This window comes from Bos javanicus, chromosome 4 (assembly GCF_032452875.1).
Source record: "Bos javanicus breed banteng chromosome 4, ARS-OSU_banteng_1.0, whole genome shotgun sequence".
Lineage (NCBI taxonomy): Eukaryota > Metazoa > Chordata > Mammalia > Artiodactyla > Bovidae > Bos > Bos javanicus.
In genome coordinates, this window is record NC_083871.1 from 46,933,712 (window position 1) to 46,946,636 (window position 12,925).

Genomic DNA, 12,925 nt, shown 5'->3' on the forward strand with positions numbered 1-12,925 from the left:
TAATGTCTCTGCTTTTTAATATGCTGTCTAGGTTGGTCATAAATTTCCTTCCAAGGAGTAAGCGTCTTTTAATTTCATGGCTGCAGTCACCATCCGCAGTGATTTTGGAGCCCAGAAAAATAAAGTCAGCCACTGTTTCCCCATCTATTTCCCATGAAGTGATGGGACCGGATGCCATGATCTTAGTTTTCTGAATGCTGAGCTTTAAACCAACTTCTTCACTCTCCTCTTTCACTTTCATCAAGAGGGTCTTTAGTTCCTCTTCACTTTCTGCCATAAGGGTAGTGTCATCTGTATATCTGAGGTTATTGAGATTTCTCCCAGCAATCTTGATTCCAGCTTGTGCTTCTTCCAGCCCAGCGTTTCTCATGATGTACTCTGCATATAAGTTAAATAAGCAAGGTGACAATATACAACCTTGACGTACTCCTTTTCCTGTTTGGAACCAGTCTGTTGTTTCATGTCCAGTTCTAACTGTTGCTTCCTGTCCTGCATACAGGTTTCTCAAGAGGCAGGTCAGGTGGTCTGGTATTCCCATCTCTTTCAGAATTTTCCACAGTTTATTATGATTCACATAGTCAAAGGCTTTGGCATAGTCAATAAAGCAGAAATAGATGTTTTTCTGGAACTCTCTTACTTTTTCGATGATCCAGCGGATGTTGGCAATTTGATCTCTGGTTTCTCTGCCTTTTCTAAAACCAGCTTGAACATCTGGAATTTCATGGTTCATGTATTGCTGAAGCCTGGCTTGGAGAATTTTAAGCATTACTTTACTAGCATGTAAGATGAGTGCAATTGTACGGTAGTTTGAGCATTCTTTGACATTGCCTTTTTTTGGGATTGGAATGAAAACGGACCTTTTCCAGTCCTGTGGCCACTGCTGAGTTTTCCAAATTTGCTGGCATATTGAGTGCCATTAATTTGGATGGAGAACAGAGCAGGAGGAGGAGGAGGAATGGTTTTCAGTGAAAGTGTACTTCTGTTTCATCTCATCAGAGTTTGAGGAGCATGTGAGATGTCTAGCATTGTAGAAATACAGTGGACTATTTGATATGCATAGCTAAAAAACAAAGGTTTGGGCTGTAAATAGAATCAGAGGTCATGATTAAGTAGCTGGTGTGTACATGCTCAGTGGCATCCGACTTTTTGCAACCCCATGGGCTATAGCCCACCAAGCTCTTCTGTCCATGGGATCTCCTAGGCAAGAATACTGGAGTAGGTTGCCACTTCCTTCTCCAGGGGATCTTCCCGACCCAGGGATTGAACCTGCATCTCCTGCATAGGCAGGTAGATTCTTTACCACTGAGCCACCTCAGAAGCCCAAGCAGTTGGTAGCTAAAGCCTTTCTAAGCATGTGTGAGTGCCAGGAAGAACTGAGGAATTAAAGAGCCAAGAGCAGAGCTTTAGTTGAGAGCTAACATACAAGGTTAGTCAAACCACCAACAGATTCTAGCCTTCTCCGGTTCCTGATCTTCAGTCAGTGACCCAAGGCATAATCACTGAGATAAATTCATAAATTTAAAAACAGATTTTAGAGAATACACAAGTTTTACCTTGTATAAGTATACCTTTTACATCAAGATGAGATACACATATAAAAACTAGCGAACTAAGGACCCACATGTTTCTATCTAAATCTGTTTGTAGGCAATATGAAGCCAGCTGGGTATAAGGTAAACTGCAAACACCATTCCCCCTCCCCCTCCAAAAAAAAACTTGTTTACTGAGATCCATATTGATGAAACTTAACTAGAACCACTAATGATTGCCTCATGCTACTCAGGAAATAATGCAAGATGTCCCACTTTGGACATGGCTCTTGCACGCCTCCGCAAGGTTGCTTTTTTTCTTTTTGGTAAGGGGTTTTTGGTAATTTATTTTATGTATTTATTAATTTTGGCTGCACTGGATCTTCACTGCTGCACCTGGGTTTTCTCTAGTTGCTGAATTGGGCTTCTCATTTTCGTAGCTTCTCTTGTCGTGAAGCACAGGCTCTAGGTGCTCGCGGCTCAGCAGTAGTGGCCCATGCATAGGCTTAGATGCTTCATGACATGTGGGATCTTCCCAGACCAGGGATCAAACCCACATTCCCTGTACTGGCAGGTGGATTCCTAACCACTGGATCACCAGGGAGTCCCTTCTGCAAGCTTAAATCTAAAAGCAACTACAATTATATGACACAATAGCCACTAGCCAAATTAAGCAGAATTAAAATTTAAGACTCAGTTCTTCAGTCACTCTTCCCTCAGTTTAAGTGTTCAACAGTTACACACAACAGTTAGTGGCTACATTACTGAACAGTGCAGATGATAGAACATTTCCATCATCCCAGAAAGTTCTACTGGACAGGCTGCTCTAGCCAATACTTTAGCAGCATGAACTTCCTCTAGCATATCATTACTTTTAATAAGTTAAAAAGAAAAAAAAAAAAAACTGAAAAGGCATTTGGAACCATTTTTTAATATAGTCCACTTCTGAAAGTTTTACCATAAAATTATAAACAAGGACAGCATATTCATTTTTGATGATTTCAATATTTTGGAGCATCCTTTAGCTCAGCACACCTCCTTATTGGAATTTACCAAATACAGTGACAATGTCTACAAATAGCAATGTTTGGGGACTTAAATATCCATCAAGGGGAGATTTGTTAATAACCTAATGATAGATTATGGCACATGCAGACAATATAAAGAATGAGGCAAATAAAGAAAATTTCATTCACAATAGTGTCAAAAAATATATATATATACAAAGCTCTGGCAGCAATCATGGCAGATACCAGCTTCACGGTGCCTCTCAATGTGATCAATGAATTCTGTGGCTTCATCAGCTTCCTGGTGTCCTGGTTCCACCTGAGCATTCCCAGCTGGGGAGTTATCACCACCATTTTGGTGACCTGTTTGGTTTGCTGCTATCTCTTTTGGCTGGTTACAATTCTGGCCCAACTCAACCCTCTCTTTGGACCACAACTGAAAAATGGAACCATATGGTACCTCAAGCATCATTGCCCTTGAGAAAGAAGACCTGCACACCAGTCACTGAGATCACAAACAGAACTCTTCTACATTAAAAATCACCTCATACTCAGACCACTTTCCTTGACTTGACCGTTTTAGCCATCAGCAGCCTTGAAAAGGTTCCCACCACATTTGAAAGCCTTATTCTACATTGCAGCATTTTTTCCTGTCACCTTTCTTACACTTTGATAAAAGATGTGCCTACTTACCCTAAACTGTGCTGCCTCCATAAAATGTTTTTATAGTCTTTTGAAATACAAAGTGCTATTCTTCTGAAAAATAGCCAACAATACTCTCTCCTTGGAACCTGTGGATTTGAAGATGGCTACTGCCAGCTCATTACATGGGAATCAGAGAAATGTTTAAAAATTACAAGACAATAAAACTTCAGTGGGACAGCCAGTAGGGGAACATGTTCAGAGGGAAAAAATCTGTTTCACCAGAATTATACCAAAGTATATTTTCAAAATGAATTTATTTCTGCCATTTTTTGGAGTAAATTATTTTTTCTGCTTTCTATGGGGAAAAAAAATACAGTTGACCCTTGAACAATTAGAGAGGGCTGGGGCAAGATTGAAAATCCAAATATTACTTATGGCTGGCCCTCCGTATACATGGGTACTACTGTAAAAAAGAAATCCACATGTAAGTGGACCCAAGTAGTTCAAACCTGTGTTAAGGGTAAACTGTACATAGAAATAAATTTAACAAAAGAAGTTCAAAACATATACTATGAAAACTAAAAAATACCACTGAAAGAAATTAAAGATCTAAATAAACAGATCTTGGGCTTCCCTAGTGGCTGAGTCAGTAAAGAATATGCCTACAATGCAGGAGACCTGGGTATGATCCCTGGGTCAGAAAAATCCCCTGGAGAAGGAAATGGCAACCCCCTCCAGTATTCTTGCCTGGAAAATCCCATGGATAGAGGAGCCTGACGGGCTACAGTCCATGGGGTCTGAAGAGTCAGACATGACTTCGCAACTAAACCACTACCATCAAATAAATAGAACAAAATCCCTTGTTAATGGATTGAAGATTTAATACTGTTAAGATGACAATATGCCCCAAACTGACTTACAAATTCAACCCAATGCCTATCAAAATACCAGCTGGCTTCTTTGCAGAAATTGACAAGCCATTCCTAAAATTAATATGGAAATGCAACAACCTAGAAGAGCCAAAACAATATAGAAAAGGAATAATACTGGAAAACCCATGCTTCCTGATTTCAAAACTTACAAAAAAGGTACAGGAATCAACTCTGTGGAATAGACAGTTCAGAAATAAACCCTCAGATTACAGTCAAATGATTTTTCAACAAAGGTGCCAAGACCATTCAATAAGGAAAGAAGTGTTTTTTTAAACAAATGGTCATGAGAAAATGAATATCCACATGCGAAAGAATAAACTTGGACTCCTAACACACACCATTAAAAAAAAAAAATTAACTCATAGTTGATCACAGAACCAGATATTAAGAGCTAAAACTATTTAAAACTCATAGAAAAGATGTTCATCATTAGCCATCAGAAAAACAAAAATCAAAAGCACAATGATGCCACAACTAAGAGTTCACATGCTGTAAATAAACACCCCTCACACCACAACAAAGAGCAAAGGTCCAGAGTGTCACAACTAAGACCTGGCGCAGCCAAATACACAGACCACAGCGAGACATGAGTTCACACCTACTAGGACAGCAAGTCAAAAAGACAGCAACAAGGGATGGCAAGAATGTGCAAAGATTAGAATCCTCACAGACTGTTCATAAGAAAGGAAAATGAGACAGCCATTTTGAAAAACTAGACGCAGTTTCTCAAAAGGTTGAACAGAGTTACCATATGACCCAGCAATTCTATTCTTAAATATATGTAAGAGAGGCTAAAATGTACTTCAAAAGAAAAACCTGTTCGATGCACGATGCTGGATGCTTGGGGCTGGTGCACTGGACGGCCCAGAGGGATGGTATGGGGAGGGAGGAGGGAGGAGGGTTCGGGATGGGGAACACATGTATACCTGTGGCGGATTCATTTTGATATTTGGCAAAACTAATACAATTATGTAAAGTTTAAAAATAAAATAAAATTAGAAAAAAAAAAAAAACCTGCAGATAAATGTTGTTAGCCTCATTATTCAAAATAGTCAAAAGCAGAAACAATCTAACATCTATTAACTGATGAATGAATAAATAGAAGAAAATCGTAATATAACAGAATATTACTCAGCAATAAAAAGTAATGGAAGTACTGATAGATGATACAACATGGATGATCCTTGAAAAGATTATGGTAAATGAAAGAAACCAGTCATAAAAGATTATATTGCATGATTCCATTTATATGCAATCCCTAGGAGAGAGAGAAAGTAGGTTAGTAGCTGCTTATGGTTGAGGGGATTTGAAGAAATGGAAGTAACTACTCAAGTATACAGAATTACTCTTAAGGATGATGAAAATGTTCTGGTGATGGTTGCACAATTCTGTATGTAGACTAAAAAAGTTGTTACATGCTAAAAAAGAGGCTGTCCTCTATGTTCTACTATGGAAGATATGCCACTGATGAATACAAAGGCACAGAACATTTGTGTATGGCATGTAACGTTTGTTTTACAGATACAAAGCACGCACCTCCCGTTAACAGACTATTTCTGGTAGGAGCAACAGCAAACTGACAATAATGGCTCTCTCCAGGAAAAGGAACTCAATGACTGATGGTCAAGGAGAAGAATTAACTTTTCAAATATTCCTTAAACTCCTTTGATACCTTTTCAACTGGGTATCACACACATGCGTACCAAAATAAATTATTCATTTATAAAGACAAGAAAGAGAAAAGAGGATGCTGGGAAAGTGGGAAAGTGGTTCCAATCTCTGACCCCAACACCACTCCACCCCTCCCCAATCCTTGCTGCCTCAGGAGAATTTACTAAAGAACAACAAAGTGAACCGTCTAGGGCTAGAGAGCTAGGATAAAAGTCCAAGTCCAAACAACACACAGTTTTCTGGTAGAAACACACCAGAAATAACACACAGTTTTCTGATAGAAAGCCTGTGGGTTAGGTGTGAAAACCAGTTTCATCACTTAAAAATCCACAAGAACTCAAGTCAGTGACTACTTCCCTGAGCCTCTAATGAAAGTCAGAGGTTTAAGATAATTAAAAGGGATGATACATAAATTCTTTGGTATGGTAACTGTGCATGTAGTAGGCAGTCAATGAAGGTTAATCCTCACGTCCAGTTCCCATCCTTCTGGTATGTGGATACCATGAACTAGTTTCCTCAGAGCTCCAGTTATGACTAATAAGGAAGTATACCCTGATGGTGATAGCAGCCATGAAATTAAATGACACTTGCTTCTTGGAAGGAAAGTTATGACCAACATAGATAGCACATTCAAAAGCAGAGACATTATTTTGCCAACAAAGGTCCGTCTAGTCAAGGCTATGGTTTTTCCAGTGGTCATGTATGGATGTGAGAGTTGGAGTGTGAAGAAAGCTGAGCGCCAAAGAATTGATGCTTTTGAACTGTGGTGTTGGAGAAGACTCCTGAGAGTCCCTTGGACTGCAAGGAGATCCAACCAGTCCATTCTAAAGGAGATCAGCCCTGGGTGTTCATTGGAAGGAATGATGCTAAAGCTGAAACTCCAGTACTTTGGCCACCTCATGCGAAGAGTTGACTCATTGGAAAAGACTCTGATGCTGGGAGGGATTGGGGGCAGGAAGAGAAGGGGACGACAGAGGATGAGATGGCTGGATGGCATCACCAACTCGATGGACATGAGTTTGGGTAAACTCTGGGAGTTGGTGATGGACAGGGAGGCCTGGCGTGCTGTGATTCATAGGGTCGCAGAGAGTCGGACACGATTGAGCGACTGAACTGAACTGACTGACCCTGATATATCATGCATGATACTGCGACCAGACCTCTCTGGCCCTCTGCTCATCTGTGACTATCCTAATGCAAAGGTCAGCATCAGTCTACCTCTTAACCTCTGTTTCTAAACTCATGTATTTTATAATCATAACTGGTTATGAGATTTAAGGATGTTTCAGAAGGATCCCTCGTTAATTATCATATACTTCTACACAGCAAAATGACAAAAGTTTGTTGTACTGCTGCTACAAACACATCTAGATTTTTAAAAAAGAGTCTAACATGGAATTTTTTTAACAAGTAAGCAAACTGCATACTAACATTCTCTGGTAACACATGACTTGTTCTACATAGGTTTTTTTTTTGACAAGTACAAACTTAAGCCCAGTGCTCAGGCCGTCTTGTAACCTAGTTTCAGTGGACTACACAACAGAAATGTTCTCATCTTAAAGTTGTTTCCCCTAGAGGGAAAACAATTTACAACGGCTGACTGAGAATTTTGCAATATTCTGCCTCTCTGAAACTTCATAATTTCAGTCATCCACATTCTTAAACTTTAGATAAATGGCTTTATTTTTTAAGACTGTTGTTTCAATTAGCATTAATGCCAACCTTACTATAGGAATTGTGTATATAGTTCTTCAAAGATGTTGAAGCACATTAATGTTATTCTTACAGGAATGACCACTTTCAGAGACTCCATATGTAACCACTGTAAACACTACTTTCAAGTCCTTTTGTCTGTTTCTACTTGATTTTAATGATCTACGACTGAGCAACTTTCACTTTCACAAGCAAGAAAAATTATGCTCATGTGTAGTTTGGATTGCTTCTGTTGTTTAGTCGCTCATTTGTGTCTGACTCTGCAACCCCATGGACTGTAGCCCACTAGGCTCCTTTGTCCATGGGATTTTTCAGGCAAGAATCCTTCTCTACAGTCTGGATACTAGATGTCAAATAAATCCTTAAACAAATAATGTGCCAGTTTAAAGCTCACCAAAAGATGCCAGTAAAAAGGATAAACTGTTGCTAAACAATGGAATAATCACTCAACAATACTAAACAAGGAACAATAAATCCTAGAACATGAATAAATTTAAAAGAACTCTGCTAAGAAAGAAGTCAAACTATAACGCATATGATTCCATTTTAAAAAGGCAAACCTTTAGTGATGAAAAGCAGAACAATGGTCACCAGAGGCTAAGGAGTGGGGAAAGGGTACCGACTGTAAAGGGACTCAGGGGAACTTTTGGTGCTGATGAAATGTTACCTCATCAATGTGGTTACACCATGTGTATGTACAACAGTCATTGAACTGTATACCTAAAAATGGTGAAACTTATTTAATGTCAATTACATCTTAATAAAGCTGACTAAAAGGAAAACAAAACAAAACAGATCATCATAGCCACCAGTGAGCTTAACCTAGTGAGCCCACCATGCTCTTAACTTCTTAACCTTAACTCTTAACCTATGCTCTTTTTACACTCCCAATTGGTTCAGGTCAAATACTCTTTACTACCAAATATGAAATTCTGCAAACCTCCAAGTCATAGATATGAACACATGGGAAACTCATTGCCTAGTTTTAAACCACTCACTGTTTTACAAGGGCAGTACTGCACAGATTAAGAGAACAAAACTTTAGTGTTGAATGTATAAGAGTCTTACCTAAGGTGGAACAGAAATTCAAAATATAAGATGGTGCTGAGCCGAGCACCCATTAAACCAAATGTTACAAATAACTCTCCCTTGTATTCACACGGCACAGTACCATCCCAGTTCAAGTTTATCTCACAACTGAGGACTGCTTGAAAAACATCAAACTGGTATCTCATCAGACTGATGTGGCAGGAACTAAGGTACTCCACCAGTCTAAGCATCCCACCAACTCAAAGAGAACTCAGGGACTGTGATATTCTCTTCTTCCCCGTGTCATAAATTTTCTGATTCTACCCTCTAGTTCCAAATTCTGCTTGACTACCCAATTACAGAGAAAATACCTCACATCTGTTCAAGAAGTATTTATCAAACTTTTTTTTTCTTGCTAAAATGAGTAGAATGTGTCTTCATGCGTGGAACCAGGTGTTTACCAGATTAGAGCATACAAATAACAACACAAAACAAGGCAGACACTGGTTCAGAAACCCTGCTAACCTTAATTACCTCAACACAGTCATGGCTCAGGAATACAGTGACAGAAGAAAATATCCAGAAAGGCAGAGACGCTCTCTCTGGCTAGTTTAGTCCCAAGGAATTTGGAAAGAAGTGGCCTCTGAGGCTGACCTATGAGGGCTTTGGAGGCAAGGGGGACTCTCAGGAAGGAGACCCAGGCATGGCAACAGGAAAGTCTGCTTCTGCTGATACACAAGGTCCCCAGAGCAGAATATGGGCAGAAGTGCTAGAAAGAAAGGTTGGGACCAGATTTTAACACCCTTGAATTAAGAATATGGAGTTTATTTCTAGTAGGATATAAAATGCCATGCAAAACTAAATCTATTTTTACTTTAGATATATAGTAGTTCTTAGAACTATATACCATGATCACATAGAAGCTTTTTCAAAAGACAAAAGCCTAGGAACAGGAGATTCTGACTCCGCAGGTCTCAAATGTGGCCTCGGCCCATGTCACTAGGAGACTGACACACACCCATGGTTAAGAATTTCTGCTATAAGCAGTCATTACCATATCTAACAGATGTCTACTGGCAACACATCCAAGTGTGCTTATGACTCAAATACAAGTGAGGAAAGCAGATACAAACAGACACAGGCAAAGAAAGGCAGATAGAAATAAGAATTCCTGATGCTCCAAAAGATTTCAGGAATAGGATGCTCCATTCTAGTAAATGTATGTCTCTTTAAAAGTCATTACACTAATCACAGTCTGTTTTAATCATCTACTTCATTCAAGTAAAACCAAATTTTAGTTAATTCCATCAAAATATAAATAAATAATTAAGAGTTCAAACAGAAAAGCACAGCTAACAGACTTTTAACATGACTGATTATTAACATATTTTTCTCCCCTCCTTCCCTTAGTAAAAAACAAAAAAACAAGAAAGTCGAAAATAACAGACAACAAAACAGTAAAAATCAAGAAACAAGAAAGACAACAAACTGAATGGAAGAGGTAACAACTAGGAAGAACAAAAGCTACAACAAAAAGTGACAGACATCGATCAGAAACCTCCTTAGAACCAGAGCATGAAAACCAAGGGCTGGGGAAGCACCAGGTTGTGGGAGGTATGCTACTGAATCCGCAGAGCAGCTGGACACAGCAACAGCTCCCTCTCCGCTCACCCTAACCCCAGGGCGGTCAAAGACTGTAATCTGGCTACAGAATTTTGGAGAAGTTATGGTAAGGTACTGTGATGAGAAACCAATTTGATGATTAATAGAATCTCAGACTCCTTACTCCACTCTGCCTCCCTTTAGAGGCGTGAAGAGAATTCTTTATGGAAGAAACTGAATAGCCACATCCAGGCCAGGCCCACATACAATTACAACAGAATTTAGTTTTAAAAATACTTCACTTAAAAACTAATGAGCATTTACATATCAGCCACTGGATTCTCTCTACACTGGGATGAAGGACATCCAGCTCCTATAACCCAGGTCTGTTTTAGGCTTTCCACTACTGGGGCAGGGGGTGTCAAAGACTCTTCATTAGGTGTGACTTTGAATAGATGACTGAGGACAAGAGCTATGCTTTAGTGCCTGTGTGCTTATTAGCAAGTGTCATTTTACTAAGAGATATTAAATAACATAAGCTGACTAAAAAATCAAAATTGGGGGCTTTCCTGGAGGCTCAGTGGTAATGCATCCGCCTGCCAATTCAGGAGACATGGGTTTGATCCCTGATCTGCGAAGATCCCAAATGCCACGGAGCAACTGAGCCTGTGCTCCAGAGCACAGGAGCTGCAACTTCTGAGCCCACATGCCGCAACTACTGAAACCCATGCACCCAAGAGCCTGAGCTCCACATCAAGGGAAGCCACTGCAGTGAGACACCCACACACTGCAGTTAGAGTAGCCCCACCTGCTCACCACAACCAGAAAAGAGCCCACCAGCACAGCCAAAATAAAATATTAATAAATAAATTTTAAAAGTCTAAATTGAAGAAGTATACGCCTACTTCTTTATAAATTCATCAAGCCTATAATCTAAAACTTTGATTTCATTATCTTACATTGATTCAATGAATGAAAATTTTCTGTATTAAAGAATATATTTACTATTCCTTTCTTCTTCCCAAATATGCAGTAAGTAATAAAGTACCAGTTGGTCCCATCACTTCATGGGAAATAGATGGGGAAACAGTGGAAACAGTGTCAGACTTTATTTTTCTGGGCTCCAAAATCACTGCAGATGGTGACTGTAGCCATGAAATTAAAAGACGCTTACTCCTTGGAAGGAAAGTCATGACCAACCTAGATAGCACATTCAAAAGCAGAGATACTACTTTGCCAACAAAGGTTCATCTAGTCAAGGCTATGGTTTTTCCTGTGGTCATGTATGGATGTGAGAGTGGGACTGTGAAGAAGGCTGAGCACCGAAGAATTGATGCTTTTGAACTGTGGTGTTGGAGAAGACTCCTGAGAGTCCCTTGGACTGCAAGGAGATCCAACCAGTCCATTCTGAAGATCAGCCCTGGGATTTCTTTGGAAGGAATGATGCTAAAGCTGAAACTCCAGTACTTTGGCCACCTCATGCAAAGAGTTGACTCATTGGAAAAGACTCTGATGCTGGGAGGGATTGGGGGCAGGAGGAGAAGGGGACGACAGAGGATGAGATGGCTGGATGGCATCACTGACTTGATGGACGTGAGTCTGAGTGAACTCCGGGAGTTGGTGATGGACAGGGAGGCCTGGCATGCTGCGATTCACGGGGTCGCTAAGAGTCGGACACGACTGAGCGACTGAACTGAACTGAAAGTACAAGAAATTTTGTTGAACAGATATACTATTTCTATGTGTTAGGAATTCATGAGCAAAGAATCTTAGTAAGGACTCAATTACAAACCGGTGGCAAGAACAGGCAAAAATTCTCAGCTGGTGTACACCTGACTGAGAGGCATACAAGTTAGTCTATCCATCACTACTTATTTGGGAGAATTTTAGGAACTCAAATAACATGACTTAAATCCTGAAAAAGTGAAATAAGCTTTCACTTAAATGGTTGTTTTAAAATCAGCAGACAAAAGGTGGAGCTTAAATGTGGCAATAAAATTAATGTTTTATACACTGAATGCTTTAAAGTCAACTTGTTTCTCCTCATTCTTGGATCCTTATAGTTTTTACAGTCTGACTTGTGATACCAAGCTTAAAAAAAAATCTCTTTCAATAGTTTATTGTCCTGAAACACAGTCTCAAGGTAACTTACCAGGTCAAAGATTTTCCACATTTAAAAACCAAACATACTAAGAAACTGCTATACAAAAATCTGTATAAGTTACACCGCCAACATTAGGCAACATCTTTACTGATAGTTTAACTGCTTAAGATGAGCTCCTACAAATATTCCTCTACAGACACCCAGACACCAAAGAAAACACCATTTTCATTCAATGGCTCATTAACTTTTCTAATAAGTAACAATCCATGCTATCAAAACAAAAAAGGCACTATCATTAGTAAAGCTTGAAACTTAAAATATGAAGTAAAATTTGATCAAACAGTAGCTGAAAACAATATTCCCAACAATTTAAGCATTTCAAGCAGAAAACAGTTTTTAACAGTGAAATTGCCATTTTAAAACTTCTATTTTCTTACCTGCTTTTAGTATCTACTCTGAGTACTGCTAACTCTTTAAACACTATTATTCTGCAGTATCCCTTACATGTTTTCCTTCATAAATTACATTTTTGAGAAAGTATTCTAGTGTAAATGCAGCAATAGAATGAATAATAACATGAATCTTAAAACACACTTCCAACAGACCTACCTTATATGTTATCATTGTGTATTTGCTTCATCATGAACAAGAGTGATAAGGCCCTGCTGACTTTATTTTGTTGAAACTACACGG

At 39.2% G+C, this 12,925-nt stretch overlaps 2 protein-coding genes across 21 annotated transcripts in view; one reads left to right on the top strand and one right to left on the bottom strand.

The window, feature by feature from the left end:
- The window catches only part of SRPK2 (SRSF protein kinase 2), a 247,745-nt gene that overhangs the window by 88,055 nt on the left and 146,765 nt on the right, over nucleotides 1-12,925 (bottom strand). For 6 of the 20 annotated variants that reach the window (XR_009735873.1, XR_009735872.1, XR_009735871.1 and 3 more), the window contains exon 1: nucleotides 8,566-8,801. The exons of 13 other annotated variants lie outside the window; for them this stretch is intronic. Coding sequence is in view for 3 of the 7 variants with exons in the window: in XM_061413916.1 (XP_061269900.1) it covers nucleotides 8,566-8,777 (212 nt within the window). In the remaining 4 variants the exon portion in view is untranslated. Of the gene's footprint in view, nucleotides 1-8,565; nucleotides 8,802-12,841; nucleotides 12,918-12,925 lie in introns of those variants that run through there. One more of the 20 variants, XM_061413928.1, reaches the window with a different exon arrangement.
- LOC133246028 (V-type proton ATPase subunit e 1-like) lies at nucleotides 1,867-3,346 on the top strand. The gene has a single exon (XM_061413930.1). The coding sequence runs from the start codon at nucleotides 2,697-2,699 to the stop codon at nucleotides 3,015-3,017; it is 321 nt and encodes a 106-aa protein (XP_061269914.1). The 5' UTR covers nucleotides 1,867-2,696; the 3' UTR covers nucleotides 3,018-3,346.

Coding starts and splice junctions, on each gene's coding strand:
- LOC133246028 (XM_061413930.1), top strand. CDS start 2,697: ATGAGGCAAATAAAGAAAATTTCATTCACAATAGTGTCAAAAAATATA.